The sequence below is a fragment of the Miniopterus natalensis genome, chromosome 1 (assembly GCF_054644295.1).
Source record: "Miniopterus natalensis isolate mMinNat1 chromosome 1, mMinNat1.hap1, whole genome shotgun sequence".
NCBI classification, from domain to species: Eukaryota; Metazoa; Chordata; class Mammalia; order Chiroptera; family Miniopteridae; genus Miniopterus; species Miniopterus natalensis.
In genome coordinates, this window is record NC_142081.1 from 45,836,221 (window position 1) to 45,853,030 (window position 16,810).

The following is a 16,810-nucleotide window of genomic DNA, read 5'->3' on the forward strand; positions in this document are numbered from 1 at the left end:
AGCAGACCCAAATCCACGTGCCCAGCACACAAGGCCCTTCAGGTGCTGTCTGCAATAGCACCTCCTCCCACTGCTGCTCTCTGCTCCAAAGAAGCCTTGGATCCTGAGTCCCTTTGTTTCCACTCCCACCCTTTGCAGGCCACTCTCAACTTCACCTCAGGCTGATCTGAATTGCCTGTGAGCTCCACAGCTCCTGCGTACACTTGTCCTTGACGCTTACCAGCAGCAGAGGGCGGAAGAGGCCCGTAAATACTTTGGGGACTGCTGGCATTCCTAACAAGCTCCCAGGTGATCCAGTGCCGCAGGTCCAGGGAGCACAATTTGAGTAGTGAGCAGCTAGAACAGCACTTTCCATACTGAGAAGAAAGAGCTCTTTTTAAAATTTCCAATCTACCACGGACCAGTACTTTCAGAAAATAAAATAAAGATATAGTCAATAATATTATAATAACTATGCATGGTGTCAGGTGGATACTAGATTTATTGGGGTATAGAGATGTCTAATCTCTATATTGTACAGATGAAGCTAATATAATATAGTATGTCAACTGTAATTAAAAATAATTTAATAATAAATGAATTATAAGAAAAATAAAAATTTTTAAAAGACATGCAAAATGGAAGTCCCAACTTTGTACATTATTGGATTCAATAAACATAATAATCTTACTCTGCCAAATGGCACAGGCCAGCTGAGCTCTCCCACCATTTCCTTCCATGCCCACAACTCCAGATGCAGACACACAAGAAATCACGGCATGCTCACAGCCAGGTCTAATGTCCACTGTTAAACTCTACGGGCGAAGGAGGCGATGTACGCAAAGAATGCAAAGAATTTGCTTTGGGGCTTCATGAATATATTCCCCGCTAAAATGAAGTCTATTAAAAATAGCTTTTGAGGAGGATGAATGGAGTCCCAAACATGTGACCACCTACCTTGCCACTCTCCCCCGGAGATCCCCCAAACCCGACAGCTGACGCAACTCCAGAGTCTTTAAGGCAGAGTTAGTTCCATAGCTAATGTTGTCCCGGGCGCGGATCTGCTCCTGGAGTACCTGGCAACACAGAAGACCACAAGGGAGTCACTTGAGAATTTACATGATTCCACAAAACCATTTTAAATAAGAAAGTTGAACTTCTTTCAAAAGAGGCTCTTTTTAACAGTTACCTGGAATGTAAAGAGAACCAGGGCCTAAGACAGAGGAGAGAGACCTTAGGGATCACACCCACACCGAGTCCCTTAATTTACCGATAAAAACACTGAGACTCAGGTGTCAAGTGACTTGATGGAGGTCCAGCTGCAGGAAGAAGCAAAGCCCAGGCTGGGACCCTGGGCTCTTGGTATGTATTTTTACCACTCCAGGATGTTTTTGGATAGTCACTGTTTTAGGTGAACCATCCCTACATTTATTAAAAAGTAATAAATCAAGAGCAAGGAGGAGAGTGGGGCATCAGACAAACGGGTCCCAATTCTGGTTGCTCCAGCTGTGTGGTCCTGGGCAAGTGTGTCAGGTTCTCTGAGCTTCCTTTCTCTCATCTGTTAATAGGAATGGTGACTAAACTCTCAAGGCCGCTGTGAATGTTACATAAGATACACAGAAAGCACTTAGCACAGTGCCTGGCACACAGTAAATACAGCCAATGCTGATCTTTCAGGTAATTATTCGATGACAGTACTTCTGCCGGAATGGCAGAATGAGTCCCATAGGAAAGGCAGAAAACGAAAGCAGAACTGCTTGAAGGGTTAAGTGACCCGACCTAAGAGCATGACCTTGGGGAGCACCCATCCTGGGAAACCTTCAAAGGAGCGACGGAGATGAGGACACCCCCGGGGTTCACTGAGCATGTCCTGGGAGGCGCAGACATGCACCAGATCCACACAGTCCCCTGCGAGAGGGTAGCTCAGGATGCCCCGTTACCCACCAGGACGCGAGGCACAGACGGCTGGAATGACACGTCCAGTCACCTGGGTAGCACGTGGCTAGCCAGGACCTGCCAAACACAGGAAGGAAGCTGAAGCTGAAGCACTCACCGACAGACAGACAGACAGGCCAGAAAACCTGAGTCCTAAGCAGCAGGAGATCCCTCAGCAGCAAAAGGTTACATCGGACGTTTCTTTCAAACATGTCCTTCTTCTTGGCACATCTCCCTCCCCCACCCTCCTCCTCTGCCACCTTCTGTCCTTCACACTCCCCCTCGCGGCCACCACCGCCCCTCTCCTTCTTTTCAACGGAAAAGCTTTTGGTGTCTTGGATCCATTCCCTTTCGGCCACTTTTTAAAAGCATTTTCTATTTGCTTGATGTCAGCTTAAATATTTATTCATTCTCTTGTTTTACTCTCTTTTGGTAATTTTAAAAAATGAGTACACTGTTCCTTTATTTTTATTATTTCTTTCTCAATAACAAAGACTTTTTTCAGTACAGTACTTTCTGTGTCCATAGGTTAGGTATGACATGTTTTCTTTTTTACTGTTTTAATTTCAGTTTTGAATTCCTCCGTGATCTAAGGATGACTTAGAATTGTGTTTCTCCATTTTCAAGCTAAGTGTTTTTCATCATTTTTATTACTTATTTCTAATTGTATTGGATTATGATTTTAAAAATATGGTCTGTACTATATTTACTATTTTGAAGGTATTAAGGTTTGTTTTGCGGCACAGGGCTGATTTTTTTTTTTTTAACCCTCACCCGAGGATATTTTTTCCATTGCTTTTTAGGGAGGGGGAGAGAGAGAGAAACATCGATGTGAGAGAGACACACTGATTGGTTGCCTCCCACACGCACCCCGACTAGAGCTGGGGATGGAGCCTGCAACTGAGGTACGTGCCCTTGGCCGGAATCAAACCAGGGAGCCTTCAGTCCCCAGGCCAACGCTCTAACCACTGAGCCAAACTGGCTAGGGCATGACTGATTTTTTTTTAATGTTCCATGCAAAAAACTATTGGAGGAACTAAAGTTTCAAAATTGTCTACTAGATTGAGTTTGCTGATTCAGTTATTCATTTTTCCCCACATCTTCTCTATTTTTGTCTATTGGATCTCAGCTTAAATGAGATATTATGAATTCTCCCACTGTAAAGTATTTTCATTAAGTTCTCACACTTTTATTACTTTTTAATATATATTTAGTGGCCATCTGGCACAGATAGATTTATAATAAGTGGCCATAACCATTATATAATAACCTTCTTTATGTGGTTTAGTGCTTTTACTATTAAGTTTCATCTTACCAAATAGTAGCATCACTACTATGCTTTATAAGTAATAAGGCAAACACTTGATTAACTGTCCACCAGACACCACATTAGTGCTTTGAGCATGTTAACTCATTTAATCCTCATGACAGCCTGTGAGGAAGGTACTTTCATCAGCCCCACTTCCCAGGTGCTGAAATCCCTAAGCAGTTAAGTAACTTGCCCAAAGCCACAGTCAAAAAGCAACAGAGCTGGGGTTTGAATTGGGAAGTCTGGCTCCAGGGACTGTGCTCTCAATCATGACACCAGGCTGCTTTGTTTGTGTTTTCATTCATCCTTTCACCTCATTTTATATTTATAATTTATGTTGCTTTTACTTGCTCGTTTCCTTTCTCCTTTACGTATTTTGACTGATTTAATCAGGTCACCATCCATTGCCTTTCCTCCCCTTTTTAACTGGGAGACGTACATGGACGCTGCTGTTCCAAGAATGGTTACCTTCCTTTCTCCAATGTTCATAACCATACACATGTCTCCCCCAGGAGATTGCGGTTCAATTCCCGGTCAGGGCACATGCCCGGGTTGCGGGTTTGATCCTCAGTCGGGGACGTGCAGGAGGAAGCCCATCAATGACTCTCATCATCATTGATGTTTCTATCTCTCTCTCCCTCTCCCTTCCTCTCTCTGAAATCAATAAAGACACATTTAAATAAAAAAAAAATCATCCTTCCCTCACCCTGAAGGATGAGTGATAAACTGAAAGGGTATAGAATTCTTGACTTTCCTCCCAGTGAATGTCAAGGCTGACAGGAAGTCTGATACTTCTTCCTCTATAAGTACCTTGGCTCCTTATACCTAGAAGCTTAGAAGACTTTTTCCTTCATCTTTGGAGTTCGGGGATTTTATCAGAATGTACCTAATTGTGGCTCTTTTTTTTTTTTTTAATCAATTCTACCTGGAACTCAGTGAACTTTTCAATCTGTAGGTACAGATATTTTTTTCAACTCAGGTAAATTTTCTTCTATGTAACTATTGTTTCTTCTCCATCTGCTTCTTTGTCTCCTGCTGGAGCTCCCACTATTCATATGCTGGGTGTCCTGGATCTGTCCTCCAAGTCTTGTATCTTTTCCCTCATGGTTTCTCTTTCTTTGTATTTGGCCCTGATGTTTCACCACTTTTCTACTTTGTCTCATGGACAACTAATTCAATTCTTTAAAGTAACTATCCTTGTTTCTAGTTCATCTACTGACTTTTAAAAAGTTAAGTTCAAGGAAGAAATTTAATTCTGTACCCGGGTGTACTAAAGGGCCTTGTCTTAGTCACCTGGGGCTGCTTTAGAAAAATACCAGACTGAGTGGTTTATAAACAACCCACACTTATTTCTCATCATTCTAGAGGCTGGAAGTCTGAGATCAGGATGCCAGCATGGTTGCATCCTAGGGAGGGCAGCTGCCTTCTTGCCGTATCCTCACGTGGCAGAGACAGTGAGCTCTGGTCTCTTCCTCTTCTTAGGAGAGCACTAATCCCATAATGGGAGCCCCACACTCATGACTTCATCTAAACCTAATTATAACCCAAGGCCCCACCTCTAAATGCCATTGCATTGGAGGTTAGGGCGTCAACATAAAAATTTGGGGAGGGACACAAACATTCAGTCCATAGCCTGTCCTAATTCTTTCTCATTCAAGGTCTACCTGTTTCCTATTTTACTCAGGCCTGTTCTAAGGGCTGTGCTTACTCTTCCTCCTTTTGGCTGCAGGGCTCCCTTAGGTTTGATGTTTTTGTTCGACGGTCACTAGAGTGAGATTAAGTAGGTGGTCCTGGGTGTAGTGGAAGGAGCTTATGAACTGGAGGTGCAGCTTGCGTCCAGGGAGGTGCCAGGAGGTAGCCTCTCTGTGTCCTGCCCTGCGCAGCCCTCCTGGAGGCAGTGGGGACACAGCCCACCTCTGCAGCCCCTCCCCACCTCCAACTCCCCCTCCAGGGAGCACAGAAGACTGGCTCAGTCACATGGTGCAAGGCAGGGAGACTGGCCTACCCTCTCTGACCCCTAAACCACAGTGTCCAGGACCTCACTTCCAGGCCTCTCTCAGGCGAGGTCTCTGCTGGCTTCCCCAGGCCTTCCTGCCTGTCTAGCCCAGCTGTTCAGGAAGGTGGCACTGGAACTGGGAATAGTGGAGGAAGTCACACTAAGCCACCACCTTCCCATTACTTCCTACACCAATCTAGGGGTTTCTTAAAGCTACATTCATGTGTATATACTTGCTACTATTTATTTCTAGGAATGCGATGATTTCTGATACACTGAAAATTTGCAGTCCAATTTGCAAATGAACAGGAAAGCCCCACTAGACAATATAATTGTGCTTGCACAAATTATTTTTGTGCTCCCTTTTTCTAACTATTTTTAAGTATAACATACATGCAGAAAAGTGCACTCACATCATGTAGAGTTTTCAAACACCCTGGTAAAAAGCAAAAATTAGGAATGTGGGGATTCTGTATACCTTATTGGAAACCTGGGTTGAGCCACTATAGACGGAGTGACAGTGACAATAAAAAAATATATTTCACTGAAAGGAATGTGGAACTGTTAGGCCTATCTGTTATTTTTGTAGTTTCCAGCTTTTTCTGAATGAACCCGCTCAATTAAGAAGAATACAAGCCAGTTACAATCACCTGTGAATGACTAAAACGTTAGTCATCCCAACATTCTTGCAAAAAACCTTCAGATGTGACTAATCTGGCTCTAACACTCTCCCACTGATGAAAAGGCGCTGGTGTGCACTCTCTCTTGAGACGAAGTAACAGTTATTGGTTATGGTTAATAAAAAGGAATACTTGCTTTTTTGTATACAATGCTTGCAACCTTTGTTTATAACAAGGCTTAAGACCAGCAGCTCTCAGACATGTTTTAGGTGCATAAGGATCCCTAGGTGGTTGTAAAACACACAAATTCCCATGCCCCACTCCCAGAGAATCAAATCTGAGAAATGGGCCCAGACATAAAGTTACGGTCCACAGACCATGCCTGGAGAAACACTGCGTTAGACATTGTAGACATGACAAAGGCTCAAACCGATTATTTCACTTGAGTTGTTTCTCAGTCAAAAAAATCACTAAGCAAAGAAAAGAAACAGCACTTCACAAAAGAGAAACAAAAATCATTAAAAACACATTTTTTAAAAGTTCGACTTTTCTAGTAAGCAAAGAAACAGGAAATAAAAATCATACCATAAAATGCACCACTGTGGTATGGATGCTGCTAATGGGGAGGCGATGTGCGTGGGGGGGCAGGGAGCTCGTGGGGATGCTGTGCATTCCGCTCGGTTCTGCTGTGAACCTAAAACTGCTCTAAAAATAAAGTCTATTTAAAATTAAAAAAACATACCATTTCATCTATTAAAGAAGCAAATATTTTTAATTTATAATACTAAAATGTCTATCAAAAATGCACCTCCTGACACAACTTTCCCACAGCGTGACCCACCAAAATATATTCATAATGTTCATAACCTTTGGCCCAGCAATACTAGTTATTGGAATTAGTTTTAAAGGAAATAATAAGAAAAATGACAAAAATGTGTGCACAAAAACGCCCTTAGAGTGCGATCCACATGCCATACATTTTACAAGGGAGCCACACAGCACATTATGCAACTGGTAAGAGGTTCGGAGAGGGCTTTTGAAAACAAGAGAAAATGTGTACAATTTAATATTAAGCCAAAAGAAAGGATACGAAATAAATACACAGCATGTTCCAGCTGTTATAAGATGTATAGAAAATAATACTAGAATATTAACATTTTGCTTATCTCTAAAGTGGAATTATGGTTAATTCCTCCTTTTTGTATGTTCTATAATGAGCTTACGTTACTTTTATAACCAGAAGGAAAAAAAAGTATGTGCTTGTGCTTTGAGTGCCTTTTAATGCTTAGAAATAAGAGAGGCCCATTTAACTTTCAGATGGATAAGACTTTGTATTAGAAGTGCTTTCTTTGAATAATACAAAAAACAATTATACCTGACCTTAACACAATATTCATGTTACTGAAAACTGTGAGAACAGAAGGCACTAGAGAGTTTACTACTTAAAGGAATTCTGTGATGAAGTCTTAGGAAACAATCCCTCTAAAAGCCAGTAATGTTCCCTAATTTGTCACTTTGGAACAATACATCATCATGCTGTGTTTACTTAAAAAAGGTTATAACCCTCAGTATATCATCAAGTCTCCATCCCTTTCAATTCAGTTCAAGAAACTGTTTTCTGCATGCCTGCTGTGTGCTGTGCGCCCCGCCTGCCTTCAGGGAGCTCAGTTCCAGCAGGAAAGACCACAGGATGGTAAGTGGGTGGCCTAACCCCATACAACAGCATTTCACGCAAGCAAAGAGGCCAGCCACCTTGAAAAAGTGATGTCGCAAGTCTTCATCTAGTTTCTTAAGATATGTCCTGTCTTTAAAGAAGCCCCCTTCCCAAAGACAGTAGAGAGTTCCCCTCGTGTGAGCTCCACAGCACGACACCGCGCAGTTTATGCTAAGGACCCGTCCCGTGCCGGGACCTCACCCACCCAGACCACGAATGCTGCCTAGGAATGACCATGGAAGAAACAGCTGTCTGTGTTTCTCCTCCAACTCTTCCTAGATATGAGGATTTAGAAATGAAAGTAGGACTCCAGTGTTACCTGGAGAAAGTCCCGACTCCCGCAGGGAAGGGCCTCCTCAGACAGAGTCACCTGCCGCATGCTGTTTACTCATCCCACTAAGACTTAAACCTCCTGCAGTTGCAGCCACATATATGAGCTTGCCTTCCTGGCATTTTTATCTGGACATCAGCGGGCCCCTGAACTTGCCCACTCCTAAGCACAAGTCTTCCCACCTCCAACATGGAGAAGGCCTGTCAGATCTCCAAAACAGATCGAGAACCATCCACTTCTCTCCATCTCCAAGGTGAGTCCCTCAATCCAAGCTGCAATCCCCTCACCCCTGAATTGCCACAACAGCCCCCAACAGTCCCCTCACCCCTAAACTGCCACAGCGGCCCCCAACCCAACCCCCTGCCTCCATTCTTGCTCTCCTACAATCCCTTCTCACACAGTAGCCAGATGATCCCCTTTTTTGAAACACAAATCAGTCTGTAAGCAACAGGAGGACAAGAGATTTTTATCTGTTTTATCCACAACTATATTCCCAGCACCAAGAGTGTGAATGAATTCAATTCCTTTGCTTAAAAATGAATCATGGCTTCCCATTTCCAAATGCCCGGCTTCCTATCATAGCCTTCAAGGCTAATGATCTGGTGCTTTTCCCAGCTCATGACACCCAGTCCCACTTGTCCCCTTTCTGCTCCTCAAACATGCCAAGTTTCTTCCTGTTTATGGCCTTGGAACCTGCAGTTCCCTCTTTCTGGAATGTTCTCTGCCCCATGTGTCTTCTCCCCCAAAGCCTTGGCTTGCCTGGCCCCTTCTGTCATTCTAGTCTCAGTTCACATCACCTTACATCCCTACTACCCTTCCTGAAACAGCCACACAATCACTCCCCATCATATTATCAGAGACCTGACTTAGGCTGAAATCACCTTTGTTACCTAGCGTTCACTCCCATAAACCCAGCCAGAATGCACAGCAGGCCTAAGAGCAGCAGCCTTGTATGTCTGGGTCCCTACGGTAGCCCCAGGGCCTCTAACAATGCCTGGCTCCCAGTGGGGAGCTGAGTAACTTATCAATTCGTTTAAATCCATGTTCCAGGATTTGGTTTTCTACACTGAGCACTCAGAGACTATAGCTAGCTAGTGCCCAGAGGTGATCAGGTCCTCAAAAATAAACTTAGACTAGCAAAAATATATGGAAACAAGGGCTGGCACCAGAACACCAATTAGTTAATGTACACTGAAAAAACTCTATCAACAGAACTGAAGAAATACTCAAATTCCCTTCAATTCACTGTCTTCACCCCCTAGAGCCATGCCACACAACAAGCTACGTCTAGTGGGTAGAGTGAAAGCAAAATGAATTTGGATAATGTAATGGTTAGTTATATGTCAACTAGGCTGAGGCATGGAATGCCCCAGATAGCTAGTTAAACAGTATTTCTGGGGGTATCTATGAGGATGTTTCTGGAAGAGATTAGCATTTGAAAAGGTGAATTGAGTAAAAGTAGAGGGACCTCCTCAAAAATGAGTTGGCTTCATCCAATCCTTTGAGAGTCTGAATAGAAAGAGAGGGGGAGAAGCTGGAATCCGACTTCTACCTGACTGAGCTGGGACATCAATTTTTCTCCCGTCCTCAGCACTCCTGGCTCTCAGGCCTTCAGACCTGGACTGGAATCTACTCTATCAGCTCTCTGGCTCTGAGGCCTTCAAACTATCTCCCCAGCTTTCCCAGGTCTCCTGCCTGCAGATAGCAGGACTTCTCAGTCTCCATAATCATGTGAGTCAATACCTTATAGTAAATAAAGTTTATATGTATATCCTACTGGTTCTGCTTCTCTGGAGAACCCTAACACAGATGATAATCACCAAAGTCCCCCTGCTGATAGGCCTGTTCCAATGGCACAAGATCGCTGAGCTGCAGGCCAAGATTCTCTTTTTAGGTAAAAGACATGAAGTCCAGGAGCCAAGACTCCTCACTGCCAGTGCTAGATGTACCAGTTCCCATCTGTTCACCCCTGTCTACGCCTCTGTTTCAACATGTTAATAAAGCCCAACTCTGCACTCATCGCTTGAGTTCAGAACGCCCATTTGTAAATTATTAAACTAACAAACTATGTATAATCTAGTCAATTAGATGAAGGCTTGACACAGGTTCCCATAAGTCAATTAGGTCAAAGCCAAACCCCAAGCCAGTGGGACCTTATGAAGCATGGCAACCAGGAGTAGGGCCACAGAGTCTAACCAGCCAGGCAGCAGATCCCACTGCCTAGTTCCCCAAAGACACAGTAAAAGCTCTAAGGGGACATGGGATCCCAACCACCTCCCCAAACCATCAAGTTGGCATGGAAAGGAAAGCTTACCACCAACAAAAGGGCCATGGACTGCTCACCAGGATCTGGCTTCCTGGGATTGATAAGAAATTTTAAAAAGGCAGTATGGATAATCTAGACATGCAAAATTCATAGTTGACTATATTACCTCTTCTAAATTTATAATGATGACGATAATTTGTGGAAAGTTTCTAAAGAATAAATAATTGATAACATACTCCACATCACAAGGTAAACTGCCAATGGAGACAATGGGTGGGAATGTATTTAAACAATATATTCTTTCATTCAGCATTTGTCAAGCACCCCCTGAGTACTAGTACACAAGAATCATCTGCTTTGACATTGGAATCTACTAACAGAACATGGGCAATAATTACAGGGTCCTGGAAAGGCCAAGGTCCCTGGAGACACTGATTATGCAACATTTATTGAGCTCCTACTATGTGCTAGACATTGGTAGGTGCTAAAAATAGAAAAATGAAGACTTGGTTCTACTTCTTAAGGATCACATAGACTAGCAATTTGACAATATATTTTACTTTTCTTTCTGTGTATAACCGTTCAGAGCCATATGGCAGAGAATTAGAAAGACTTATCTAGGCAAATTTACCAAGATGTAGTACTAACATTAACTTACTTTAACTAGCTCTATAAGGAGTCTGGAGTGAGCTTTATATGTTAAGACTGGCTTCAGCTTTTCTTACACAATATCACCTGCAGGGACATATTTTTATAAAAGAAATGCCCAGTAAAATTTTACTGAGTGAACTGAAAAATATGTGTAAATTGGTAATAAAAATAATTTTAGAACCAGACAATTTACAGAAGAAATTCATTAAGAATCTACAGACAGCCCTGGCCAGTGTAGCTCAGTGGGCTGGGCATCATCCATGCACCAAAATGGTTGCTGGTTCGATGCCCAGTCAGGGCACATGCCCAGGTTGCAGGCTCTATTCCAGACAGGGGGTCATGCAGGAGGCAGCCAACTGATGTTTCTCTCTCAAATCAGTGTTTCTTTCTCTCTCTCCATCTCCCTCCCTTTCTCTCTAAAAATCAATAGAAAATAAATACTCTACAGACAAAAAAATACACTTTTCACATAATTTAAATACAGTTTGCATATCACCATACCTCTTTGCTTTAAATATGTAAACATGATATTTGCATAATACCCACCCTCCCAATTTTATATTACTTATAAAGACCTCTTTTTAGTACTTTAAAATTTTTAGTATCCTAAATAAATAAAATTTTAATCTACATCAGGATTTCTTTTTTTTTTAAAGTTTGGCTGTAATGTGGCAATTTTGATGTTTCATCAAGCATCCTAATTTTGGTTACATTTGAGTAAACATACTCAGGCTTATAATATATATAAAACCATGTAATTAGTTTTTCATATCAGAGTCTACTAAGCTTCCAAACTTCCTTCTGTTACTTTATAATGATGTATAGTTATTACCAGTCATAAAAGTAAATGCTCATGTGTGTAATTTTTTTTACCAGAGTTAGATTTTACTCAGTCTCCCTCTTTACAGTGGAATCATCTTTTCATTTGCAAAATTGCAAACTGCAAAAATTATATGTAAATTGGAAAGAGTGTTGTCTGCTAAGGCAAGAGTAATTATTACATAAAATGTGTTTCAGATGGAAAAACAGCAGATTTGAAATAACTTTAAAACTCGTTGCACTGCAAATTGTTAAAAAATCATCTTAAAGAAACACATTAAAGAAAAACTGTTATAAACACAACTTAAATAATTAGCAAAAGCCTAAATGATTGATGACTTTGGATTTCTAGCTATGTTTGCTAGTGCCTCAAATTAGCTGTTCAATGAATTCACATTAAATAATGATGAGGCAGGGAGAAACTCGGTGAGATCTAAAGCTAGAATTACCTAGTTTCATGAAGAAATTCTTGAAGGAGTAGAAATGCTCAGAAAGCAAACAGTAGCTGACTAGCGCTGCCTGTCGCATTTGGAGGTTGGTCACCTAAGATTGGGGCTCTAGATAAGCTTCCAGAAGGCGAAGCAGAAAAGTAAAAGGAGCATATTGTTAGAGCTTAATAACCTGGGTTTAGTCTCAGCACTGACACTTACTGGCCTTGAGACCTCAGGCAAGTCCCTTCATTTGCCTGGGCCTCTGAAGCCTCATCTGAAAAGGAACACAGTTTGCACAGGTGACCTCAGGGCCTGTCTCTTCTAGCCCTTTTTGCTACCAGCGAATCTGCAACTGGCCTCCCTCTGAATTGGGCATGTATTCACTTAATAAGCATTCATGGTATTTACATTGTGCTGGACAATGCAAAGATGAGTAAGACAAGGTCCCTTTCTTTTTGAAGAGCTCACAATCTATCAAGGGAACCAGACTCGTGAAAACACCAATGTCAATCCTGTTCAGTAAATGCTATGGTAACCGTGGCAAGTGCATTAAAGGAAAGGGAACCGAGGGCTTCCTAGAATGAAGCAGCTATAAATCAGCATTGAGGGCTCAGCTGAAGCTGGAAATTATATGTTTAAAATAGTTCTGATTGTTGAATTAGTACACAGTAGCTACCAAGTGGGAAATTATTCCCCAGATCCCAGAGTTGACAGGAAAAATCAAGTCCAGGCTTTTCTAAGGGTAGAGTTACACGCTGCTTTTACCCGGGGCAGTACTGCCAGATTAGATCGGCTCCCGTCTCTAGTCTGTCCACCACCCAAGTGAACAAAGGGAGCCCAGCTGAGTACTCACAGGCAATGCTGGCCCTGGAAAGAACGGGGAGGTCACACTATTTTCTAAGATGAAACATAGGGGTGTTTGTATTTTTAAAAGACACACTTCTTTGCCACTGGTTGAGAGGATGGGAACCTGACCATCATTATTTATCCCTAGTCACTTTGATTTTATCTCTCTCCCTCTCTAGATTTGGGTGTGGGGGGCTATCAGGCCCCTAAGTTCTCTCTAACCCCTTTCAAAATTGAAATGTTTAACTTGGGGTTGGCAAGTGATTCAGCCTCTGGGATAAAGCTTTAGCACTCAAATATAAAACTGGAAAGAGCACCCCAAATACAGACACACCTTCCACAAACAAGTAAATTATCTCTGGCAACTTCTTAAATTTTCTTTGCCCCCTCAGATGTCATTAGAGCTCTTTGGTTGCAGGCAATTAAACCTGACCAATTTTGGAGGGGAAACTGAATTTATTGGAAGGCTATAGGGGAGAAGTTCACACAATCGACAAGGCAGGTGGGGATCCTGACTAAGAAAAAGACACAAAAGGCATTATTCCTAGGTCCAAGCAGCAAAAACCACTGGCCAGTATCCCTCGGGGACAGCTGCTGCAGGGAACATGCTCCAGCTGTTTCCAGTCCTTGGATCACTCTACTCATAGGCAGATTTAAGTATACATTTCACCAAATAAGACACACAAATGATAAATTAGCATATGAAAAGGTGCTCAACATCATTAGTCATTAAGAAAATTCAAATTAAAACCACCATGAAAACCACTACACATGCACTATAATGACTATAATAAAAAAGACAGATAATACCAAGCGTTGGTGGGGATATGGAAAAACGGGACACCTCATACATTACTGGTGAGCTGTAAAATAATTAGAGCCACTTTGCAAAATTGTTTGGCTATGTTTTAAAAAGTTAAACAAAAGCTTACGATAAGACCTAGCAATTCCATTCCTAGAAATTTACCCAAGAGAAATGAAAACATATGCCCACACAAAGACTTGTACACAAGTGTTCACAGCAGCTTTATTCATAATAGCTTAAAACTGGAAACAATCCAAATGTCCATTAAGTAATGAAGGGACAAACAGAATGTGGTATATCCATACAATAGGATACTAGTCAGAGATAAAAAGAACATTCTAGAACATGGCTGAATCTCAGAAAGATTATGCTAAGTGAAAGAAGCCAGATGCAGAAGACTTCATAAGATTCCGTTTATATGAAATGTCCAGAAAAGACAAAATTATAGAGACAGAAAGCAGATTGGTGGTCGCCTGGGGCTGGGGTAGAGGTAGAAATTGATTGCAAATAGGCTTATATTAATGTGCGGATGTGATAGAAATGTTTTACAACTAAATGGTGTTGATGGATACACAATTCTATATATTTACTAAAAATCATTGATTTGTACATTTACAATGGGTGAATTTTTGTGGCTTTTAAATTATACCTCAATAAGACTGTTAAATACATACATACATATCCAACACCAAAAAAATGAGGCTTAATTTCCTAAGCATAATTAAGACACCATTTCTATGACTTGAAACAAAGGTTTTCCTTAACCTAGTCAATATACTTTTTACTTATATATTTTAAAATTACATGTGAAGGATATTAACAATGTTCAGTGATGGAAGCCCGGGCCTTAAGTGATCTTAAGGTTTCTGAACTAAACTGTGTGATTCCTGTGATCGCTCAATTAGTAGCAGTAAATTTACAAATTCTAAAAATAGACAATATTGGCCTTTTACTGGGCTCATTGCAGAGAAAAATAAAGCAATAAAAGAGGATCTGAGAAGCAATTTAAATCTCTAGGTTGTTTGAGTAATAAACTCTATTATATAAAATCATCATCACCTAGAAATATTTAATCAGAAGAGCAAAGGCTGACCTAGTAATTGATTTAATAGCTGCGTTCAATGATATGAAGGCTTTTTACAGGGAAACGATTTGACCGGTTCTTCTCTCTCTCCCTTGAGAGCCAAACAAAACAAAGTGATTTAATCATCAGCAAGGTAAATTTAGATTAAACAAAAATAACGCTCACAGTAACTGTATCAAATACCGGAATAAATTTAACTGGGATATTTGTTCAAGCTGTTTCCTTGGTGATCATTAAGAACACAAGCCAGGCGGCTCTGGTGTGAAGGCATCGCCGCCTGGGAGGTGGGAGCTGGCCTTGCCCACCTCCTGCGGTGGAAGGAGTGGGTGGAGAGCACAGCCCGCCTGCTCACCCCCTTACCTCGATATCCCGATTAAGCTGCTTCACTATGGCAGTTATGTTTCTGATGTGCTCCTCCAAGAAAAGCCTGGCCAGGCGGTCGCCGCCCCCTTTGTTTTGCATTTTCTGCAAACTGTTGACGATGTCGTCTTTAATTCGGAAGGCGTGCTCCACGAGGGCGGCGGTCGTCTTCTCGTGGCAGAGGATCCTGTCCTCCAGCTGCTCCACTAGGCTGACGGAGTAGGGTGCCATGGTCAGGGACTGGCTGTGTCGGGGCATGGTCCTGACTCGCCTGCGGAAGGGAACCGCGTTACTAGGGTTGCTACTCGAGGAAAGGGCCATATTTAAAGCCAGATTCAAGACTTCCCAGAGAAGACAATGCAAATTATCTAGCCCTACAAGCTAAATGAGGTTTGAGGCAGGGTTTCTGCCCAAAAGAGTTTTCTACGTGAACCAGGCAGCAACTTTAAACAATCGGATCGAGAGAGCAAAGTGTGCAGGTGGCAGCTTCCATGACCTCCAAAAGCAAGAGGCTGGTGGCACTGGGCACACTGAGATGTCTTCCCAGCATAAGCTGTGTTATCAAGACCAAGCTTATTGACAAAATCTCCTGACAGGCCCCCCTCCTTCCTCCCCCTGAAGCAGTGGTTCCAAACCCGAATGCCTACAAGAGTCAGGGAGGTGACATAAATGAGTGAAGCACACCTCGCGTGATGTAATGGGGAGTGGTGAGGGCTTTGGAGAAATGGAAAGGGCATTCCTCGATAAAAGGGAGCCACGATTCTGTTCCGCCCCTAAGTGACCATCTGGGAAGGCCCGGTCCACTTTTCCAGATCATCTGATATTTCAAGAAGATCCAGGAAATCCAGACTTGTATGTGACATCACCTGATTCTTAAGTGGTAACAACTCATTTAAAAAGTATTTAAGATGATGCAGATCAAAAACTGTACTTCCATGAGCCAATATTGGCCTATGGACACCCAGTTTGCAACTTCTGGTTTAAAAGCGTTAGCCGAGACGTCAGTCCCCCAAGTCTCCAGAATTGTATTTCACTGTTGACCAAAAGTACATCTGAAATGCAGGGCCACTGTGAGATCTTCCCCTCTCGTGGTCACTGAGTGGTCCACAGTATCCTACAAATTGAAAGCTGGAGAGGGTGCACACACTACTGCTCTTGCCCTTGAACAAAATCATTCTTGGATAATGTAACAGCTGTAAAGCTTCATTGACAATGGCCATCACACCCACTAGCAGCCCTCAAGGGATTGGTGAAAAGAAAAAGTATACCTTAGATGCATATTTTCCGTATATTATACCTTTCCTTGGTGACAAGAGAAGGAAATACAGTGCTCCGTTGGGCCATTTTTCTTTTTTAGTAATTCACATCTGTTGAAAAAATAAGCATTAAATTATTTAACAGCTTATATCTAGAACTTAAATGACCTCTAAAGCATATTACTAAGTTACTAAGTGGATCATATATTATGCTGACACACCGATCAGTTATAGTAGTAAAGACTTTATGTCTTTTTCTATGAAATAAACGGAAAATGTTTCCAAATAAGGAGAAAAGAATCATGCAGAATCTAAGTGCCCCTGAAATTAATATCGCTAAGCCTGGTGAGACAGACCAACAAAGACTGTTAAATGTAGTTTCCTGAAGTTTCCTCACCCCATATCTGT

General features: G+C 42.0%; 1 protein-coding gene across 2 annotated transcripts in view; it reads right to left on the minus strand.

Moving 5' to 3' along the window:
- The window catches only part of FAM81A (family with sequence similarity 81 member A), a 40,533-nt gene extending 24,043 nt beyond the window's left edge, over positions 1–16,490 (minus strand). The window contains exons 1-3 of one of the 2 annotated variants that reach the window (XM_087814532.1): positions 16,444–16,490; positions 15,147–15,417; positions 937–1,055 (exon numbers count right to left, since the gene is read on the minus strand). In XM_087814532.1, coding sequence (XP_087670658.1) covers positions 937–1,055; positions 15,147–15,417; positions 16,444–16,490 — 437 coding nt within the window. The other variant, XM_016208513.2, reaches the window with a different exon arrangement.
- Between the last annotated feature and the right edge of the window lie 320 nt (positions 16,491–16,810).